The sequence below is a fragment of the Pristiophorus japonicus genome, chromosome 9, assembly GCF_044704955.1.
Source record: "Pristiophorus japonicus isolate sPriJap1 chromosome 9, sPriJap1.hap1, whole genome shotgun sequence".
Lineage (NCBI taxonomy): Eukaryota > Metazoa > Chordata > Chondrichthyes > Pristiophoridae > Pristiophorus > Pristiophorus japonicus.
Genome location: NC_091985.1, coordinates 6,585,500 through 6,608,243, shown reverse-complemented (window position 1 = coordinate 6,608,243; position 22,744 = coordinate 6,585,500). Strand labels below are relative to the sequence as shown.

Below are 22,744 nucleotides of genomic sequence, written 5' to 3'. Positions count from 1 at the left end.
ATTGGGGCGGGGTGGATGGGACGGGGGGGATTGGGATGGGGGTGGGGGATGGGACGGGGGGATTGGGACGGGGGTGGGGAATGGGACGGGGGGGATTGGGACGGGGGTGGGGGATTGGGACGGGGAGGATTGGGACGGGGGTGGGGGATGGGACGGAGGGTATTGGGACGGGGGTGGGGGATGGAACGGGGGGATTGGGACGGGGGTGGGGAATGGGACGGGGGGGGATTGGGACGGGGGGGATTGGGACGGGGGTGGGGGATGGGACGGAGGGTATTGGGACGGGGGTGGGGAATGGGACGGGGGGGGATTGGGACGGGGGGGATTGGGACGGGGGTGGGGGATTGGGACGGGGGGGGGATTGGGACGGGGGTGGGGGATGGGACGGAGGGCATTGGGACGGGGGTGGGGAATGGGACGGGGGGGATTGGGACGGGGGTGGGGGATGGGACGGAGGGTATTGGGACGGGGGTGGGGGATGGGACGGGGGGATTGGGACGGGGGTGGGGAATGGGACGGGGGGGATTGGGACGGGGGGGATTGGGACGGGGGGGATTGGGACGGGGGTGGGGGATGGGACGGAGGGTATTGGGACGGGGGTGGGGGATGGGACGGGGGGATTGGGACGGGGGTGGGGAATGGGACGGGGGGGATTGGGACGGGGGGGATTGGGACGGGGGTGGGGGATGGGACGGGGGGATTGGGACGGGGGTGGGGAATGGGACGGGGGGGATTGGGACGGGGGGGATTGGGACGGGGGTGGGGGATTGGGACGGGGGGGGATTGGGACGGGGGTGGGGGATGGGACGGAGGGTATTGGGACGGGGGTGGGGGGGTGGGACGGGGGGGATTGGGACGGGGGTGGGGGATGGGACGGGTGGGATTGGGACGGGGGGGGATTGGGACGGGGGTGGGGAATGGGACGGTGGGATTGGGACGGGGGGATGGGGAATGGGAAGGGGGGATTGGGGCGGGGTGGATGGGACGGGGGGGATTGGGATGAGGGGGATGGGACAGGGGGTATTGGGACGGGGGTGGGGGGGTGGGGGGGTGGGACGGGGAGGATTGGGACGGGGGTGGGGGATGGGACGGAGGGTATTGGGACGGGGGTGGGGGGGTGGGACGGGGGGGATTGGGGCGGGGGTGGGGGATGGGATGGGTGGGATTGGGACGGGGGGGATTGGGACGGTGGGGATTGGGACGGGGTGGGGAATGGGACGGGGTGGGGAATGGGACGGGGGGGATTGGGACGGGGGTGGGGGATGGGACGGGTGGGATTGGGACGGGGGGGGATTGGGACGGGGGGGGATTGGGACGGGGGTGGGGAATGGGACGGGGGGGATTGGGACGGGGGTGGGGAATGGGACGGTGGGATTGGGAATGGGAAGGGGGGATTGGGGCGGGGTGGATGGGACGGGGGGGATTGGGATGGGGGGGGATGGGACGGTGGGTATTGGGGGGGGGTGGGGGGGTGGGACGGGGAGGATTGGGACGGGGGTGGGGGATGGGACGGAGGGTATTGGGACGGGGGTGGGGGGGTGGGACGGGGGGGATTGGGGCGGGGGTGGGGGGGTGGGACGGGGGGGATTGGGGCGGGGGTGGGGGATGGGACGGGTGGGATTGGGACGGGGGGGATTGGGACGGGGTGGGGAATGGGACGGGGGGGATTGGGACGGGGTGGGGAATGGGACGGGGGGATTGGGACGGGGTGGATGGGACGGGGGGTATTGGGACGGGGGTGGGGGATGGGACGGGTGGGATTTGGACGGGGGGGGATTGGGACGGGGGGGGATTGGGACGGGGGTGGGGGATGGGACGGAGGGTATTGGGACGGGGGCGGGGGATGGGACGGGTGGGATTGGGACGGGGGGGGATTGGGACGGGGTGGATGGGACGGGGGGTATTGGGACGGGGGTGGGGGATGGGACGAGGGGATTGGGACGGGGGTGGGGAGTGGGGAGTGGGGAGAGGTTGAGGTGTAAGCAGGTGTCGATGGGGGCAGGGCAGATGATGATGAGTTTAATTGGGGAGGTGTCAGTGAGCCACAGGGTTTGTCAGTGTGAGCCATGTGTCACTTAATGCCTGGCTCATTGAGTGATCCTCCACTAGTTAACAATTCACAACAACAACTTGTATTTATATAGCACCTTTAACGTAGTAAAACCTCCATTGGTGCTTCACAGTAGCGTTATCAAACAACATTCGACACTGAACCACAAGAGATAGTGGGCCTGAAATTCCGATCGAAGGTTTCTGTCAAACGAATGCCTCCGACCGGAGAATTTTTACGAATTTACCTGGTGGTCCCGGAGATGCTCCGGATTCCGTTGGGGAGGCCTTCTCTTCCCACGCTTCCGTCCTCCAGGTTCCCACGCAGACGGTGCAGTCACGTGTGACTGCTCAACCAATCAGGTAAAGTATTCCACAGCATTCTCATTAGCAGCAATGGGGACTCCGTATCTAACAGTTCTCATTGCTATTTATGAGAAAAAAACAAACACACCTCACATAATTAAAATTAATGGAAATTAAAATTAATAAATGCCTTAAAAAATATATATTTTTTTTCCGATTTTTAAAAAAGTTTTGTAACTTACCGTAGTTTCTAACAATAAAATGTGTTTTTAAAATTTTATTTTATTATATTTTTGTATGCTTTAAAATTCTTACGCCTGTAACAGTAGGCTATGTACCTGCTTTTATCAGGCGCAAGAGTTTTGAGGACATCCGCTGGGCAAGGCATGGGTAAATATCCGCAATCTTGCCCGTGTGAATGTCCTGGCTCCCGAGATGCGGAGGATCTGTCTAACTGGAGCTGGACAGATCGGAAAAGCCGGTTTCCGGCAGATGCGCATTGTGCGTTGAAAACCGGCCTGCGCAATGCCTTCCCAGATCGGTACACACTCCGTACGGACGTGGGGAGGCCGGGATTTCTGGGTCATTGGGACAGGTGACCAAAAGCTTGGTCAATGAGGTAGTTTCAAGACACATCCTAAAGGAGCAGTGTCGGTATCCCCCTTTTTTGGGACTTCTATTATTCCAAAAGATTCAAATTGACCCAAATTGGTAGCAGAGATTAAAACATCATTGCTGAATTTTATTCAGTACCATCAAGGATCATCATTAATTGCGGTGTCTTAGGCAGTGGTAACAAAATACAAAGCATAGCCTTACTACCCGCCATACCTTGGGTAAAAGTCACATAGGGGTTGTCTGCGCCCTCACACACGCTCTCCGACCCCCCTATTCTCCCCTCGAGGTGTCCCTCCCTCTCACACACGGCCCTCCGAACCCTTATTCTCCCCTCTGCCTCACACTCGACCCTCCTATTCTTCCTGTGCCCCTCTGCCTCACACATTGCCCCCCGACCCCTCTATTCTCCCCGTGCCCCTCCACCTCACACACGCTCCCCCAACCCCCCTATTCTCCCCATGCCCTTCCCCCTCACACACGTTCCCCCGACACCCCTATTCTCCCCATCCCCCTCCCCCTCACACATGCTCCCCCAACCCCCCTATTCTTCCTGTGCCCCTCTGCCTCACACATTGCCCCCTGACCCACCTATTCTCCCCATGCCCCTCCCCCTCACACACGCTCCCCGACCCCACTGTTCTCCCCTCTGCCTCACACACAGCCCCCCGACCCTCCTATTCTCCCCTCCCCCTCACACACGGCCCCCCGACCCCCCTATTCTCCCCTCCCCCTCACACGCTCCCCAAACCCCCCCTATTCTCCCCTCCCCCTCACACACGGCCCCCTGACCCCCCATTCTCCCCGTTCCCCTCCCCCTCACACACGCTTCCCCGACCCCCCTATTCTCCCCTTCCCCTCACATGCGACCCCAACCCCCCTATTCTCGAGGAGTCAGGCCTCAGTCTTTTACAAGTAACCCTTTCTGAGATCTTTTTATACCTTTCCTTTCCATTGAAATCTATGAGGTTCCTTGGCCCAATCACAGACTTGCACCTTCTTTCTTTCCATTGGGTCTCCTGTGTCACCCGACCGAGCCCAGATCCATTCTTGTGTGGCTCCCCACAGTAACTCAGCTATTTTAAAAACAAAGTATAAAGCATTTGTTTTGATAAGTTGTACCCGGGCCCTTCCGTATCTGCCTGTTTTGCTACCTCATCTAGGCTCACACTCCCAGTGCAGTATTGAGGGAGCGCTGCACTGTCGGAGGGGCAGTACTGAGGGAGTGCCGCACTGTCGGAGGGGCAGTATTGAGGGATTGCTGCACTGTTGGAGGGGTAGTACTGAGGGAGAGCTGCACTGTCGGAGGGGCAGTATTGAGGGATTGCTGCACTGTTGGAGGGGCAGTACTGAGGGAGTGCTGCACTGTCGGAGGGGCATTACTGAGGGAGCGCTGCACTGTCGGAGGGGCAGTATTGAGGGAGCGCTGCACTGTCGGAGGGGCAGAACTGAGGGAGTGCCGCACTGTCGGAGGGGTAGTACTGAGGGATTGCTGCACTGTCGGAGGGGCAGTATTGAGGGATTGCTGCACTGTCGGAGGGGCAGTACTGAGGGAGTGCTGCACTGTCGGAGGGGCAGTACTGAGGGAGCGCTGCACTGTTGGAGGTGCCATCTTTTGGATGAGACGTTAAACCGAGGCCCCGTCTGCTCTCTCAGGTGGATCCCATGACACTATTTAGAAGCAGAGCTCTGCCCAATATTTATCCCTCAACCAACTTAACAAAAAACAGTTTATCTGGCTCATTATCACATTGCTGTTTGTGGGAGCTTGCTGTGTGCAAATTGGCTTCCCACGTTACAACAGTGACTACACATCAAAAGTACTTATTGGCTGTAAAGCACTTTGAGACATCCGGTGGTCGTGAAAGGCGCTATATAAATGCAAGTCTTTCTTTTATCAGATCAGTTTCTATGGTTACAGAGATTCCCACCCTAGCTCTGTCTGGTTTTCCCCAGGTTTTTATAACTCCCGTCCTTTCAAGGTCTGTGACTTCCTGCCTCTCCCCTGTGTTTTGTTCAGTTATCGTCCGCCATGATAAAAGGTCAGGCTGATTAGCGAAAAGACCGATGGGAAAACACCAGTTTTGACTGGTTGACCTCACGGCCTGAAAGGGGGGTAGAGGCAGGAACTCTCACCACATTTAAAAAGTACTTGGCTGTGCACTTGAAGTGCCATAACTTACAGGGCTACGGACCTGGAGCTGGAAAGTGGGATTAGGCCGGATAGCTCTTTGTCGGCTGGCACAGATACGATGGTCCGGAATGTAAATTTCTATGATTCTATGGTTGCTAAGCTTTGTGAGCTAATTATGATTACATACATGTGTTTATATAAAGTAAGTATTAATAATCAAAGCAATTAATTCGTAAGGAAGTTAGCTAAAATGTCAAAGGAGAGAGAGAGAGAGAGATAGAGAGGCGGAGAGGTTTAGGCAGGGAGTTCCAGAGCTTGGGGCCCAGGCAACAGAAGGCATGGCCACCAATGGTGGAGCGATTATAGTCAGGGATGCTCAGGAGGGCAGAATTAGAGGAGCGCAGAGATCTCGGGGGGTTGTGGGGCTGGAGGAGATTACAGAGATAGGGAGGGCGAGTGGCCATGGGGGGATTTGAAAACCAGGATGAGAATTTTGAAATCAAGTCGTTGCCATGGTGGGAGCCAATGTCGGTCAGCGAGCACTCACTGCCCTCTGAAAAGTCTAACAAGACACGCAGTTGTCTCATCATAGGCAGTCCCTCGAAGCAAGGATAACCTGCTTCCACGCTGAAAAGGGATGAGTTCACAGGTGTTTCAATGAAGGACCTAATATTCCCGAACCCGAACTTCATATTGAAGGGTGGAAGATGCCTGTGCGTGGATTTTTTTAACGTGTGGTGACCGTTGCACATCAGCCACCACACGGGCTTGACAGAGCAAGGTCTTGGTCCAGTGGCAAGGGTTAACCAGGACGACTGGAGACCAGCTCTGCTGCACGGACCTAGTGCGCACACACATATCGCACAGTGTGGGCTGGCCCCTGCTGCCCCCTGGGCCCTCGCCTCTTCTGGGCCTCGAACCCACGCCTCCCCTGGGCCCCGGTCACGTCCCTCTACAATCTCTTGCTGCTCCTTCGCCCTGACCTCGCCGCTCCTGCTGCACCTGCCCGCACTGCAGCCAGCCATCGCCCTCCTGCAGCAGCACGCGCTGCTCCCTCTAATGGCCCCGGCCTGCTGATGGTTGTATCCAAACCACTTGCAGCGGTTCAAGGCGGCCTGTCACCACCTCCTCAGGGCAACTAGGGATGGGCAGTAAATGTCAGCCTTGCTCACGCCGCCCACATCCTCAGAATCATTTATTTAAGAACCAGTGCCTGCTGCCACTGCCCCTTTAAGAATCATCACTGAAGCCAATGTTTATTTCCACTCCCTGTCTGGAGCCCAGGGCACATCTGTAAATCATTAACATATTACAGATGTGCAGGAGACGGAGCCATCCAGCGGCAAATAGAAAATACATTTACAGAATAAAGAGCAGGAGCCCAGAGCATCTCAGCACCAAATACAGAGAGCAGGAACTTCCAAATCCCCACCGTCGCTCCCTCTCAGTCAGACTGAATAAAGGAGAGCTGGAAACAGCCAGCGTTCAACTCCTGGGAAACTGGTGAGTGAGTCAGACCAACAAACTGCAGCTGTGTGAGAGAAGAAAGTCCATCCAGTTAACAGCAGCATCACTTTAAGGTAACATTCCGTTTCACTAGCTGCCGTGTGTCTGTGTGTGTGTGTATGTGTGTGTGTGTGTGTATGTGTATCTGTGTGTGTGTGTGTGTATGTGTATCTGTGTGTGTGTGTATCTGTGTGTGTGTGTATCTGTGTGTGTGTGTGTGTATCTGTGTGTGTATCTGTGTGTGTGTGTGTATCTGTGTGTGTGTACGTGTATCTGTGTGCGTGTACATGTCTGTGTGTGTATCTGTGTGTGCGTGCGTATCTGTGCGTGTGTGTGTATGTGTGTGTGTATATGTATATCTGTGTGTGTGTGTCTATGTGTATTTCTGTGTGTGTATCTGTATGCGTGTGTGCATATCTGTGTGTGTGTATCTCTGTGTGTGTGTGTGTGTGTATCTGTATGCATGTGTGCGTATCCGTGTGTGTGTATCTGTGTTTGTTTGTGTCTATATGTGCATGTGTATCTGTGTGTGTCCGCGTATCTGTTGGTGTGTGTGTATGGGGGGGGGGGCAGGGGGGGTTGGGGGTGGTGGGGTGAGGGAGTGCTGTTTAAGGAAACTTCTGTAACTGGGAGAATTAGAGATCCCAGCCAAACATTGCACTAATCAGTCCCATCTTGATTTTGCTGTGCCTGTTGGTCATGGTCAATGTATCCTGCTGACCCAGTGTCTCCTGTACACACTGTGTGTGTCCCAGTGTCTCCTGTACACACTGTGTGTGTCCCAGTGTCCCCTGTACACACTATGTGTGTCTCAGTGTCTCCTGTACACACTGTGTGTGTCTCAGTGTCTCCTGTACACACTGTGTGTGTCCCATTGTCAGCTCCTGTACACACTGTGTGTGCCCCAGTGTTTCCTGTACACACAGTGTGTGCCCCAGTGTCTCTTGTACACAGTGTGTGTGACCCAGTGTCTCCTGTACACACTTTGTTTGTCCCAGTGTCTCCTGTACACACTGTATGTGTCCCAGTGTCAGCCCCTGTACACACTGTGTGTGACCCAGTGTCTGTACACAGTGTGTGTCCCAGTGTCCCCTTTACACACAGTTTGTGTCCCAGCGTCTCCTGTACACACTGTATGTGTCTCAGTGTCTCCTGTACACACTGTGTGTGTCTCAGTGTCGCCTGTAGACACTGTTTGTGTCTCAGTGTCTCCTGTACACACTGTTTGTGTCCCAATGTCTCCTGTACACAGTGTGTGTGTCCCCATGTCTCCTGTACACACTGTGTGTGTCCCAATGTCTCCTGTACATACTGTGTGTGTCCCAGTGTCTGTACACATTGTGTGTGTCTCAGTGTCTCCTGTACACATTGTGTGTGACCCAGTGTCCCCTGTACACACTGTGTGTGACCCAGTGTCAGCCCGTGTAAACACTTTGTGTGTCCCAATATCTCCTGTACACACTGTGTGTGTCCCAGTATCCCCTGTACACACTGTGTGTGTCCGATTGTCAGCTCCTGTACACACTGTGTGTGCCCTAGTGTCTCCTGTACACACAGTGTGTGCCCCAGTGTCTCTTGTACACACAGTGTGTGCCCCAGTGTCTCCTGTACACACTTTGTTTGTCCCAGTGTCTCCTGTACACACTGTATGTTTCCCAGTGTCAGCCCCTGTACACACTGTGTGACCCAGTGTCTGTACACAGTGTGTGTCCCCATGTCTCCTGTACACACTGTGTGTGTCCCAATGTCTCCTGTACACACTGTATGTGTCTCAGTGTCTCCTGTACACACTGTGTGTGTCTCAGTGTCTCCTGTAGACACTGTTTGTGTCTCAGTGTCTCCTGTACACACTGTGTGTGTCTCAGTGTCTCCTGTAGACACTGTTTGTGTCTCAGTGTCTCCTGTACACACTGTGTGTGTCTCAGTGTCTCCTGTACACACTGTGTGTGTCTCAGTGTCTCCTGTACACACACTCTGTGTCCCAGTATCAGCCCGTGTCATGTATGTAACCATCATGCAACGGTAATCTTCATGTAACTGTAACCTTCATGCAACTCCTGTACACTGTACTTATAGCCTAGAAATGCACACCCTAACCACAGGGGGTGAACTTATGGGAGACAGTCCTCACCCGAGTTTCCAGGTATAAAAGGGAAGGTCCCACCCAGGGTCAGCATTCCTTGGTTCTGGGAATAAAGGTTAAGGTCACATAGTGATTGTGTCTGCAGTACATGACTCGTGTGAGTTTGTAGTACGGTGCAGGGGTACCATATTTGGCGACGAGAAACGGGAATCACCGAACCACGAGGATGGCCACCGGTGGCACAGAGGAACGTTACTGTGTGGGTGAGGACTGGGACGACTTCATGGAAAGACTCCAGCAGAGCTTTGTCACAAAGGATTGGCTGGGAGCGACAGCAGCTGACAAGTGGAGGGCGCATCTACTGACCAGCTGTGGTCCACAGACGTATGCGCTGATGAAAGACCTGCTCGCTCCTCAAAAGCCAGTGAACAAGTCCTTTGAAGAGCTCAGCCAGCTGATCAGTGAGCATCTCAAGCCGGCGAGTAGCGTACATATGGCCCGGCACCAGTTCTACACACACCGGCGTCTAAAGGGACAATACATCTCGGACTTCGTTGCGGACCTGCGGCGCTTGGCCAGTCTCTGTAAGTTCACAGACGCCTGCAGGGGGGAGATGTTAAGGGACTGTTTCATCGAGGGCATTAATCATGCCAGCATTTTCAGGAAGCTCATAGAGACCAAGGACTTGACTTTAGAAGGGGCGGCGTTAATGGCTCAAACCTTCATGGCAGGGGAAGAGGAGACCAAGCTAATTTACACGCGCAGCCCTGGTCCCAACGTGGCGATGGACCAGGGAGTTAACATGGTGAACACGGCTCGGGACCCCGCAGGTAGGCAAGGGCATTTTGAAACCGCCCAGGCAGCAACAGACTCTAGGGTGGGCCCGCAACAGGGACAATGGGAAGGGGATCGGCAATTCACGCCATCTCGAGGAACAATGCGTCCCGCGATGGGACCATTAACACCCACCATCAGAGTGCTTAGAAACAACCAAATGGGCAATCAGAGAGGAATGCCTGGAAATAGTCCTTTTGTTAACAGCAATTTCAGCTCATGCTGGAGGTGCGGGGGTAGACACACTGCGAAAAGCTGCAGGTTCCAGCAATATACCTGTAGGATTTGTAACGTCAGTGGACACTTGGCCAGGATGTGCAAAAAGGCTGTGGTGAGGCTAATCTGCGAGACAGAGGAACAAGATGAGGGGTCTGTAAGGCAGGATGATGCCTGGGGTAAAGCCATGGATGCTGAAGTTCAGCGGGTTCAGTGGCTGACGTCCGCAGCTCATACACTAAAACGCCACCCGTGATGATGAAAGTTTTATTGAATGGCATCCCGGTGTGCATGGAGCTGGATACGGGAGCGAGCCAGTCACTTATGAGCGCCCAACAATTTGAGAGACTATGGCCACACAGGGCTAGCAGGCCCAAACTGGAACGCATTGACACGCAGCTACGGATGTACACCAAAGAGATCATCCCAGTGCTGGGCAGTGCAAACTTGGTGGTAACACACAATGGATCACAGAACCGGCTGCCACTCTGGATCATCCCGGGAAATGGCTCCGTGCTCTTGGGGAGGAGTTGGCTAGCTGAGATGAATTGTAAATGGAGGGATGTGCACGCCATTTCATCTGTGGAGCGAAGTTCATGCTCACAGGTCCTGCAAAAATTCGGGTCACTGTTTCAACCCGGTGTCGGAATGTTCAAGGACACCAAAGTAGTGATACACATCACTCCGGACGCCAGACCAGTGCACCACAAAGCCAGAGCGGTGCCGTATGTGATGCGTGAGAAAATTGAAAGTGAATTGGACAGGCTGCTCAGAGAGGGCATAATTTCGGCCGTTGAATTCAGCGACTGGGCAAGTCCCATCGTTCCTGTCCTCAAAGCAGATGGCTCGGTCAGGATTTGTGGCGACTACAAAGCCACCATCAACCGAGTGTCACTGCAAGACCAATACCTGCTCCCGAGAGCGGAGGACCTTTTTGCCACGCTGGCAGGTGGCAAGCTGTTCATGAAGCTGGACCTCACTTCGGCCTACATGACTCAGGAACTGGCTGAAGAATCCAAGCTTCTGACCACCATCACGGCGCACAAAGGATTATTTGTCTACAACAGGTGTCCGTTTGGCATTCGTTCAGCAGCAGCCATCTTTCAGAGAAACATGGAAAGCTTGCTCAAATCCATTCCTGGAACGATCGTATTCCAAGACCACATTCTCATAACGGGTCGAGACACCGAAGAACATCTCCACAACCTGGAGGAGGTGCTACGCTGACTGGACCGGGTAGGCTTGTGGCTGAAAAAGGCCAAGTGTGTGTTTTTGGCCCCAGAGGTCGAGTTCCTGGGCAGGAGGGTTGCAGCAGACGGGATCCAGCCCACTGAATCAAAAGCGGAGGTGATCCGCCGGGCGCCCAGGCCCGGCAACATGTCGGAGTTGCGATCATTCCTGGGACTTTTGAACTATTTTGGGAACTTTCTGCCGAACTTAAGCACATTGTTGGAGCCGTTACACATGCTCCTGCGTAAGGGTTGTGAATGGCTTTAGGGGGACTGTCAAGAACGGGCTTTCAATAAGGCAAGGAACCTGCTGTGTTCTAACAAACTGTTGACTTTGTATGACCCCTGTAAAAAACTGGTCTTAACATGCGATGCAGCATCCTACGGGGTTGGGTGTGTGTTGCAGCAGGGTAACGATAACGGCCGACTCCAACCGGTGGCTTACGCCTCCAGGTCACTCTCCCAGGCAGAGCGTGGATACAGCATGGTCGAGAAGGAGGCACTCGCTTGTGTTTATGGTGTGAAAAAGATGCACCAGTACATTTTCGGTAGACGGTTTGAGCTAGAGACGGACCACAAGCCGTTAACATCCCTGTTGTACGACAGCAAGGCTGTCAATACCAATGCGTCAGCTCGCATACAGCGATGGGCTCTCACGCTGGTTGCGTATGACTACACCATACGGCACCGGCCAGGCACCGAAAATTGCGCTGGCGCGCTCAGCAGACTTCCACTGGCCACCACCGAGGGGGCGTCGGAGCAAAGCTCTGAGATGGTCATGGCCGTTGAGGCTTTTGACACTGCGGGCTCCCCCATTACAGCCCACCAGATCAAACTCTGGACCAACAGGGACCCCCTCCTATCCATGATAAAGAAATGTGGGCCTGACTGGGGATTGGGCGCCCGCACACAGGGCGTACCCCGAGGAGGTCAGACCGTTTCAGAGACGGATGGATGAACTCTCCATCCAAGCCGACTGCCTGCTAGGCAGGGAAGTGTTCATCAGGGAACTCCACAGCGAGCACCCTGGCATTGTGTTAATGAAGGCCATTGCCCGGTCACATGTATGGTGGCCGGGGATTAACTCAGACCTGGAACACTGGTGCCAGCGGAACTCCTCATGAAACGCACGCTCAAGACGCGGCTGTCCCTCATTCACCCAGCCCTGGCAGACATTGTTGAGGGCAAGCACCAGTCCCAAACCGAGCTCCAGGATCGAAACTCAAGGGGGAGGTGTATAGAAATAGATGACCCAGTATTTGTTCTTAACCATGCTTTGGGAACCAAGTGGCTTGAGGGCACCGTAATCGGCAAAGAAGGAAACAGGGTCATGGTGGTCAGGCTAAACAATGGGCAGATGTGCCGCAAACACTTGGACCAAGTAAAGACAAGGTTCAGTGCAGACACGGTGGAACCTGAAGAAGAGCATGAGATAGCACCCACACCACTGCCAGTGGACGAGCAACAAAGACAGCCCTCAGCATGCACAGTCCCTGCGGCCAGCCCGGACAGGCCGGAATCACCTCAAGTGACAGAGACGCGTGCTGAGGCTCAGCCACCAGAGCCACAACTGCGGCGCTCCACGAGAGAGCGTCGACCACCTGACAGACTTAACCTCTGAAACAAAAAGACTTAAGGGGGGAGGTGATGTCATGTATGTAACCATCATGCAACGGTAATCTTCATGTAACTGTAACCTTCATGCAACTCCTGTACACTGTAATTATGCCCTAGAAATGCACACCTTGACCACAGGGGGTGAACTTGTGGGAGACACTCCTCACCTGGGTTTCCAGGTATAAAAGGGGAGATCCCACCCAGGGTCAGCATTCCTTGGTCCTGGGAATAAAGGTTAAGGTCACAGAGTGACTGTGTCTGCAATACATGCCTCGTGTGAGTTTGTAGTACGGTACAGGGACACCATACCCTGTACACACTGTGTGTGACCCTGTGTCTGTACACACTGTGTGTGTCCCAGTGTCTCCTGTACACTGTGTGTGTCCCATTGTCTCCTGTACACACTGTGTGTGACCCAGTGTCTCCTGTACACACTGTTTGTGTCTCAGTGTCTCCTGTACACCCTGTGTGTGTCCCAGTGTCTCCTGTACACAGTGTGTGTGACCCAGTGTCTGACCCAGTGTCTCCTGTACACATTGTGTGTGTCCCAGTGTCTCCTGTACACACTGTGTGTGTCCCAGTGTCTCCTGTACACACTGTGTGTGACCCAGTGTCAGCTCCTGTAAACCCTGTGTGTGTCCCAGTGTCTCCTGTACACCCTGTGTGTAACCCAGTGTCACCTGTACACACTGTGTCTGTCTCAGTGTCTCCTGTACACACTGTGTGTTACCCAGTGTCACCTGTACACACTGTGTGTGTCTCAGTGTCTCCTGTACACACTGTGTGTCTCAGTGTCTCCTGTACACACTGTGTGTGACCCAGTGTCTCCTGTACACAGTGTGTGACCCAGTGTCTCCTGTACACATTGTGTGTCCCAGTGTCTCCTGTACACACTGTGTGTGACCCAGTGTCTCCTATACACACTGTGTGTCCCAGAGTCTCCTGTACACAGTGTGTGTCCCAGTGTCTCCTGTACACACTGTGTGTCCCAGAGTCTCCTGTACACACTGTGTGTGACCCAGTGTCTCCTGTACACAATGTGTGTGACCCAGTGTCAGCTCCTGTACACACTGTGTGTGTCCCAGTGTCTCCTGTACACACTGTGTGTGTCCCAGTGTCTCCTGTACTCCCTGTGTGTGACCCAGTGTCTCCTGTACACACTGTGTGTGACCCAGTGTCTCCTGTACACATTGTGTGTGACCCAGTGTCTCCTGTACACCCTGTGTGTGTCCCAGTGTCTCCTGTACACACTGTGTATCCCAGTGTCTCCTGTACACACTGTATGTGACCCAGTGTCTCATGTACACACTATGTCCCAGAGTCTCCTTTACACACTGTGTGTGACCCAGTGTCTCCTGTACACACTGTGTGTGACCCAGTGTCTCCTGTACACACTGTGTGTGACCCAGTGTCTCCTGTACACACTGTGTGTCTCAGAGTCTCCTGTACACACTGTGTGTGTCCCAGTGTCTCCTGTACACACTGTGTGTCCCAGAGTCTCCTGTACACACTGTGTGTGACCCAGTGTCTCCTGTACACAATGTGTGTGACCCAGTGTCTGCCCCTGTACACACTGTGTGTGTCCCAGTGTCTCCTGTACACCCTGTGTGTGACCCAGTGTCTCCTGTACACCCTGTGTGTGACCCAGTGTCTCCTGTACACACTGTGTGTGACCCAGTGTCTCCTGTACACACTGTGTGTGTCCCAGTGTCTCCTGTACACAGTGTGTCCCAGTGTCTCCTGTACACACTGTATGTGACCCAGTGTCTCATGTACACACTGTATGTCCCAGAGTCTCCTGTACATACTGTGTGTGACCCAGTGTCTCCTGTACACACTGTGTGTGACCCAGTGTCTCCTGTACACACTGTGTGTGACCCAGTGTCTCCTGTACACACTGTGTGTGACCCAGTGTCTCCTGTACACACTGTGTGTGACCCAGTGTCTCCTGTACACACTTTGTGTGACCCAGTGTCAGCTCCTGTACCTTTACAACGTGCAGCAGATAAAAGGGAATACTCAATGAGCGGAAGTTTACGAAGGGTGCAGGGTGGGAGGCCAGCCAGGAGAGACTTGGAACAGTCGAGCCTGGAGGTAACAAAGGGCTGGGTGAGGGTTCCAGCAGCGGATGGGCTGAGGCAGGGCTGGAACGGCCGATGTTACGGAGAATTGTGTCTGATCTCCTCAGGTCACCATGAGGTTGCTGTGGATCTTGCAGTGCATCGTGGGAGCCCACTGTCTCCCTGACTGTGGGGCAGAGAGTGAGGAGGGTTACACCCAGCAGCCCGATACTGGGGATTCACTCTTCCTCTCCCTTGCGAACAATACTGGCATGGCCGACAGTGCGGCTGGATTCGAAGCGATAGACCCGGAGGAACTTTCGAGTATGTGTGCGATCACAGTGCTGACCGGCGAGATGGCCGATCCCGAGGGAGGACACCCCGCCACTATAGAGGACCTAAGTCCGGTCAAGGGTTTGCTGGACGGCAGCAGTTGGGTCTTGGAAAGCTTGGCCTCGGCGGTCAATGCTGAGATTGGGAAAGTGAGCTACCAATCCATGATCGCAGACACAGTGCTGGACATCAAGCAGCACAACCAGTTGTCCAACAACATCATGGCCGAGATCCTGCAGAGTCTTCACTCGGATACAACCTCAGAGAGTCACGTCACAAAGTAAGTACCGAACCCTTTACTGCACGAGGGGCAACAAGGCTCCACACTGAATTGTTGGACTCATCAAGGGGAGGGGTGGAGGGCCTTACCGTGTGAACGCATCTCACTGAACACTCCCAGGGCAGGTACAGCACGGGGTTAGATACAGAGTAAAGCTCCCCCTACACTGTCCCATCAAACACTCCCAGGGCAGGTACAGCACGGGTTAGATACAGAGTAAAGCTCCCTCTACACTGTCCCATCAAACACTCCCAGGGCAGGTACAGCACGGGTTAGATACAGAGTAAAGCTCCCTCTACACTATCCCATCAAACTCTCCCAGGGCAGGTACAGCACGGGTTAGATACAGAGTAAAGCTCCCTCTACACTGTCCCATCAAACACTCCCAGGGCAGGTACAGCACGGGGTTAGATACAGAGTAAAGCTCCCTCTACACTGTCCCATCAAACTCTCCCAGGGCAGGTACAGCACGGGTTAGATACAGAGTAAAGCTCCCTCTACACTGTCCCATCAAACACTCCCAGGGCAGGTACAGCACGGGTTAGATACAGCGTAAAGCTCCCTCTACACTGTCCCATCAGACACTCCCAGGGCAGGTACAGCACGGGTTAGATACAGAGTAAAACTCCCTCTACACTGTCCCATCAAACACTCCCAGGGTAGGTACAGCACGGGTTAGATAAAGAGTAAAGCTCACTCTACACTGTCCCATCAAACACTCCCAGGGTAGGTACAGCACGGGTTAGATACAGAGTAAAGCTCACTCTACACTGTCCCATCAAACACTTCCAGGGCAGGTACAGCACGGGTTAGATACAGAGTGAAGCTCCCTCTACACTGTCCCATCAAACACTCCCAGGGCAGGTACAGCACGGGTTAGATACAGAGTAAAGCTCCCTCTACACTGTCACATCAAACACTCCCAGGGCAGGTACAGCACGGGTTAGATACAGAGTGAAGCTCCCTCTACACTGTCCCATCAAACACTCCCAGGGTAGGTACAGCATAGGGTTAGATACAGAGTAAAGCTCCCTCTACACTGTCCCATCAAACACTTCCAGGGCAGGTACAGCACGGGTTAGATACAGAGTAAAGATGAAATAAACATAGTGAGAAATTAGATATTAATGGGTTTAGCAGCTTTGAAAGTGTGTAAGTCCACAGGCCTGGATGAAATGTATCCCAGGCTGTTACGTGAAGAAAAAGAGGAAATAGCAGAGGCTTTGGCTATCATTTTCCAATCCTCTCTGGCTTCAGGTGTAGTGCCGGAGGACTGGAGGACTGCTAATGTTGTACCTTTGTTTAAAAAGGGAGAAAGGGATAGACCGAGTAATTACAGGCCAGTCAGCCTAACCTCAGTGGTGGGAAAATTATTGGAAAAAAATCTTGAACAGGATAAATCTTCACTTAGAAAGACATGGATTAATCAAGGACAGTCAGCACGGATTTGTTGAGGGAAGGTAATGTCTGACTAACTTGATTGAATTTTTCGAGGAGATAACCAGGAGGATCGATGAGGACAGTGCGTTCGATGTAGTGTATATGGATTTTAGCAAAGCTTTTGGTAAGGTCCCACATGGCAGACTGGTCACGAAAGTAAAAGCCCATTGGATCCAGGGCAAAGTGGCAAGTTGGATCCAAAATTGACTCAGAGGCAGGAAGCTAAGGGTAATGGTTGATGGGTGTTTTTGTGACTGGAAGGATGTTTCCAGTGGGGTTCTGCAGGGCTCAGTACTGGGTCCCTTGCTTTTTGTGGTATATATCAATGATATTGGGCTAGAACCTCGACTTTTTTTGCCTGCTTAACGCCCACTTAACGCCCATTTTACCGCTGAAATGATGTATAACGCCCATATATCGCCCATTTTGGCACAAAATGGAAACTGACAGGCTTTTTTAGGAGACTTATCAGTGAGCATTATTTTCCCAATGGGCTTAACGCTGAGAAAAAATATCACTGCCCGCCCATATTTTTGGGCGGAATCAGCAGAATGGTCAAATCCAACGCCCATAATATCGCCCAGCGTTACTTTCCACACGGAATTAACACCGAGATTCAATATTAACGCCCGCCCACTGTTTTTTGTCGGAAAGAGCATATTTACCCAAACTAGCGGCCATGGAGATCGCCCATCTTCAATTTCACCACCTTGCACACAACATCGCTCACCCAAAAAACCGCCCACAAAAAGTGGAACTAATCGGAACGACCGCCAGTGGTGTGGCTAGCATTTGTTAAATCCCACTCTTAAGTGAGGAGCTGATATCGGAAAGATTTGACTGAAAGAGCGTTGATGTGAGTGACAATGCGGACACACTGCTGTGTGTGTGCAGCTCGGACATCAATGGTGCCCATCACCTTGGTGCCAGTTAAAGTTTACGTTGATTGCTGTTAAGTTGTATTTAACCCTTTTATGGTAAGGAATCACCAGTTCAGCTATCTGAGACAATGCGCAACAAAGTTATGTTCAATAACAAAAATTTAATACCAACATTGGTCTGAAATCATAAGTATCACAGCCAATAACACCCAACCCCTGCCCACACCCCAATTTTTCCACCATTGAAATCAATCACATGTTCAGCATTTCCAGCAACACAGAATACAAAGGCAAAGCAGGAGCTTAGTCCCCGGCCCCCATACATTGCAACAAATTGCATACACCCAGATGGAGATATAACACAGCCATCACCTGCACACATGCACCTCACTTTTCTTTCCCCACCTCGAGCCCTTCCCCTCCTCGCTCCACGGTGCCTGGCCGAGGAGCTTCTCAGGCAGTGCCTCATTCGGGGGGATGAAGGCAGATGCGTTGGTTGCACGGGTACGGGAGCGGGGGGTTGCCGAGGGGGCAACATTCTCTGATGCAGAAGCAGGATCTTGGTCCTTGCTCGCTTCTGTCGTTCGCAGTGGCGGTGCGGAACCTAGGGGTGGAGTGCCGCGCTCTGGGACCATTGGGAGGGCTGTGGCAGCAGTGTTCCTGGCTATTGCATCCAGGGACTCCGCCATGCATGGAATGTACTCGGTCATGGTGGCCAGGTGTCGGGATATTCCCCCCCAAAGCTTCAATGAGCTGGTCACCAATGTCTACAGTCCTCCTGGACAACTGTACCATCTCTCCGCTGTCATGTCGCACTCGTGGAACAGACCTGCCACATCCACGAGACCTCCCCGGGGTCGCCGCTGTTCTGGGCACAAATGGGGTACCCTGTGGAGAGGTGCTTGGGGCCGGCACCTCCAGAGTGGAGGCGGGAATGACCGGAGGACCAAGAGATGGCCTTGGGGTGGAATGGGTTCTGGAGCGTGGTGATGCAGGTTCTTCGAAGTCCGCGCTCTCATCTGTCGAGAACAGACCCAGTGGATTGACGGGCGACAATCGGAGCTCCTGAGCACCAGATGTCGTAGGATCATCCGCCGACTCCTGCCCCGCGTCCCCCGCCTTCTGGCCTCTGTGGCCTTGCCTGGGGCAGCGCAGCTAACTGAGCTGCAAGAGGTTGTTAGAGGAGAAGGGGGTGCTAGGGTGACAAGGTGAGTCCAGCGCTACACACAGCATATGCACGACAAAATCAACACCGCTATCAAAATCATCACAGACATCACATTTCATGACCAGCAACACATTGTGCATGGCAATGATTTTCATTAGACCAGCATTATTTCTATGACACTGTTAGCAATCATCTATCATATATGATTGGTCGGATATGAGTTGGTGGCATCTATTGACTTTACATCACGCAATGGTATAAGCTTTACTCACGTGGCATCACTTCAGCGTCCGCAGATGCATCCATGACTGTCCGGGAGTGCTTCCCCACGAGTGTGAGCACCCGCTCCTCCCTCTGTGATGTCGCTGGGGACTGGTTGCCCCCCAGCCGCTCGCCTCTGCATGGACCTCATCGTCGATAGCTTCTTCTGTAAAAGGTGACATGGCATGAGATCATTGCGTGATATCATTGCTAGGTTCTGTTACGGAGACTGATACAACACATAACCGACAGATGTAATCATGATTATTATCATTCTTTACCTAAAGACGTGCACCGTGACTGCAGGCTTTGAGTAAAACATTCCCGGTTAAAGTGCAAGACCTCACATCTGATGATAGTCACTGTTACAAATCAAATTATATAAATACATAAGTCCATATAAATACATGTAATACTTACTCTTGCGGATCCCACAAGGGTGTTCCATCATTTGCGGCATTAGTTGCCCTCACCTATCTCGTTGGTTGTCGACGAGACCACCTCTGCTATCTCGGTCCATATCCTCTGATAGACCTTTGGGGTGGGCTTCCCACGCCCTCCCTGTGTCAAATCATCCCAGTGTGACTCGACCTCCTGCAGGAGGGAGGCGTTTGCCTCGTCCGAGAACCTCCTGGCTCTTTTGCGCCCTCCAATGTGCTCCTCTCCCACCTCACTGCTCTCTCCAGCGTCAGTCTCCACAGCGTGCTGTGATGCCTCCTCCCCTCTCTCTCCATTATCGGGCAAATTCGGTCAAATATGTGGCTGTTAACAGCTACTTTTTGTTTGCCTACTTGCTGTGAAGCTCTAAAGTCTCCCTCCTTCCTCCCAAAGCAGCCACACCACATCCAGCCGCACCTTCAGTCCCTCTGACCTCCCTCTCTCTCTCTCTGTCTCCTCTTCTGCGCATGTCATGGTGACCATTGACCTCCAGAATCGCGGGAATCGAGCATTGCCATGCCGTTGCTAAGGACGGCCACATTTTACAGCAGAAGGACAAAAGGATTTAACGCTACCGCCCATGTGATATCACTCACGATTTCAAAAATGTAAACATGGTGTTTTGAGAATGGGCAAGAAGCCAGCGATCTGAAAAAACCTTTTTTACCGCCCATGCCGGAAATAACGCCCATTTTTGGGTGATAATCTCAAAAGTGGAGGTTCTAGCCTCTAGACGAGAATATAGGGGGTATGGTTAAGAAGTTTGCAAATGATACTAAAATCGGCCATGTGTTGATAATGGAGAAGAAAGCTGTGGACTGCAGGAAGACATCAATCAACTGGTCAGGTGGGCAAATTAAATTTAATCCAGAGAAGTGTTAGGTAATACATTTGGGGAGGGTTAACAAGGCAAGGGAATACACATTAAATGGTAGGACACTGAGAAGTGTAGAGTAACAGAGGGACCTTAGAGTGCAGGTCCACAGATCGCTGAAGGTAGCAGGCCTGGTAGATAAGGTGGTGAAGAAGGCATACGGAATACTTGCCTTTATTAGCCAAGGCAGAGAATACAAGAGCAGGGGCGGGTTATGCTTGAACTGTATAAAACACTGGTTAGGCCACAGCTGGAGTGCTGCATGCAGTTCTGGTCACGGCATTACAGGAAGGGTGTGATTGCACTGCAGAAGGTACAGAGGAAATTTACGAGGATGTTGCCAGAAGTGGAGAATCTTAGCTATGAGGACAGATTGGTTAGGCTGGGTTTGTTTTCCTTGGAACAAAGGAGGCTGAGGGGAGACCTCATTGAGGTGTATAAAATTATGAGGGGCCTAGATATAGTGAATAGGATGGTCCTATTTCCCTTAGCAGAGGGATCAACAACCAGGGGGCATAAATTTAAATAATTGGTAGAAGGTTTAGAGGGGACATGAGATGAAATTTCTTCACCCAGGGGGTTGTGGGGGTCTGGAACTCACTGCCTGAAAGGGTGGTAGAGGCAGAAACCCTCACCACATTTAAAAAGTACTTGGATGTACACTTGAAGTGCCGCGACCTACAGGGCTACGGACCTAGTGTTGGAAAGTGGGATTAGGCTGGATAGCCTCTTGGTTGGCCAACACGGACATGGCCTCCTTCCGTGCTGTAAACTTCTCTGGTTCTTTGGGGCCAAAATTCATCACCTCACCGCCCGCTGCCGCTGACGTTCCTCCTGCTGATCCGCCCAGTGCCATTGTCAGGGTGGCCTGGAGCGGGCGGGAGCGGGTGTGAGGGGAGAGCCAGCGGACGGTTCCCGCCCACCGAGGTGCCAGATTGGTGCGGGCGGGAGTCGGCGACAGAACGGGGGGGGTCCGCCGGCTGCAGGCTGGTCTGTCCCCGGCGGTAAGTCTGAAGAACCTGAAAAAAAGGGAAGTGACCACGTCAAAAAAAATTTCAACAGCAACTTACCTGCATGGGGTCCCCTGAAGCTCTTCGGAGAGTTTTTGTATTTTTTACTGTTAATGTTTATGTTCAGGTCTTCGGCCCTCCGTGGGCCCGACTCCATCTCGGAGGCACTTGGGCGGCAAGCGCCCCTGCTGCCGAGAATGAGACCTCCCACCCGCTGCCGCCCAGATTGGCGGCGTACGTCGTCCATTCGCCGCCCACCGATCTCGGAGGGACCTCGGCCATGAATATCCCGCCCAAAGTACCGTCCGGTACATCGGCAGTCATCGGGGGCACTTTGGGCAACACTTGGGCGGGTGGGAGCCTTGCTCAAAATCGGCCCCGATGATTCTAAAGCTCCCGTTACACTGTCCCATCAAACACTCCCAGGGCAGGGACAGCACAGGGTTAGATACAGAGTAAAGCTCCCTTTACACTGTCCCATCAAACAATCCGAGGGCAGGTACAGCACGGGTTAGATACAGAGTAAAGCTCCCTCTACACTGTCCCATCAAACACTCCGAGGGCAGGTACAGCACGGGTTAGATACAGAGTAAAGCTCCCTCTACACTGTCCCATCAAACACTCCCAGGGCTGGTACAGCACGGGTTAGATACAGAGTAAAGCTCCCTCGACAGTGTCCCATCAAACACTCCCACGACAGGTACAGCATGGGTTAGATACAGAGTAAAGCTCCCTCTGCACTGCCCCATCAAACTCTCCCAGGGCAGACACAGCACGGGTTAGATACAGAGTGAAGCTCACTCTACACTGTCCCATCAAACACTTCCAGGACAGGTACAGCACGGGTTAGATACAGAGTAAAGCTCTCTCTACAGTGTCCCATCAAACACTCCCAGGGCAGGTACAGCATGGGATCGATACAGAGTAAAGCTCCCTCTACACTGTCCCATCAAACACTCCCAGGACAGGTACAGCACGGGTTAGATACAGAGTAAAGCTCTCTCTACAGAGTCCCATCAAACACTCCCAGGGCAGGTACAGCATGGGATCGATACAGAGTAAAGCTCTCTCTACACTGTCCCATCAAACACTCCCAGGGCAGGTACAGCACGGGTTAGATACATAGTAAAGCTCCCTCTACACTGTCCCATCAAACACTCCCAGGGCAGGTACAACACGGGTTAGATACAGAGTAAAGCTCCCTCTGCACTGTCCCATCAAACTCTCCCAGGGCAGACACAGCACGGGTTAGATACAGAGTGAAGCTCACTCTACACTGTCCCATCAAACACTCCCAGGGCAGACACAGCACGGGTTAGATACAGAGTGAAGCTCCCTCTACACTGTCCCATCAAACACTCCCAGGGCAGGTACAGCACGGGTTAGATACAGAGTAAAGCTCCCTCTGCA

At 53.3% G+C, this 22,744-nt stretch overlaps 1 protein-coding gene across 1 annotated transcript in view; it reads left to right on the top strand.

Annotated features, from left to right (window-relative positions):
• The first annotated feature begins 14,781 nt into the window (after positions 1–14,781).
• The window catches only part of LOC139272909 (uncharacterized), a 93,174-nt gene continuing 85,211 nt past the window's right edge, over positions 14,782–22,744 (top strand). Inside the window, exon 1 of the mRNA XM_070889010.1 lies at positions 14,782–15,262. Coding sequence (XP_070745111.1) covers positions 14,784–15,262 — 479 coding nt within the window. The 5' untranslated portion in view covers positions 14,782–14,783. The remainder of the gene's footprint in view (positions 15,263–22,744) is intronic.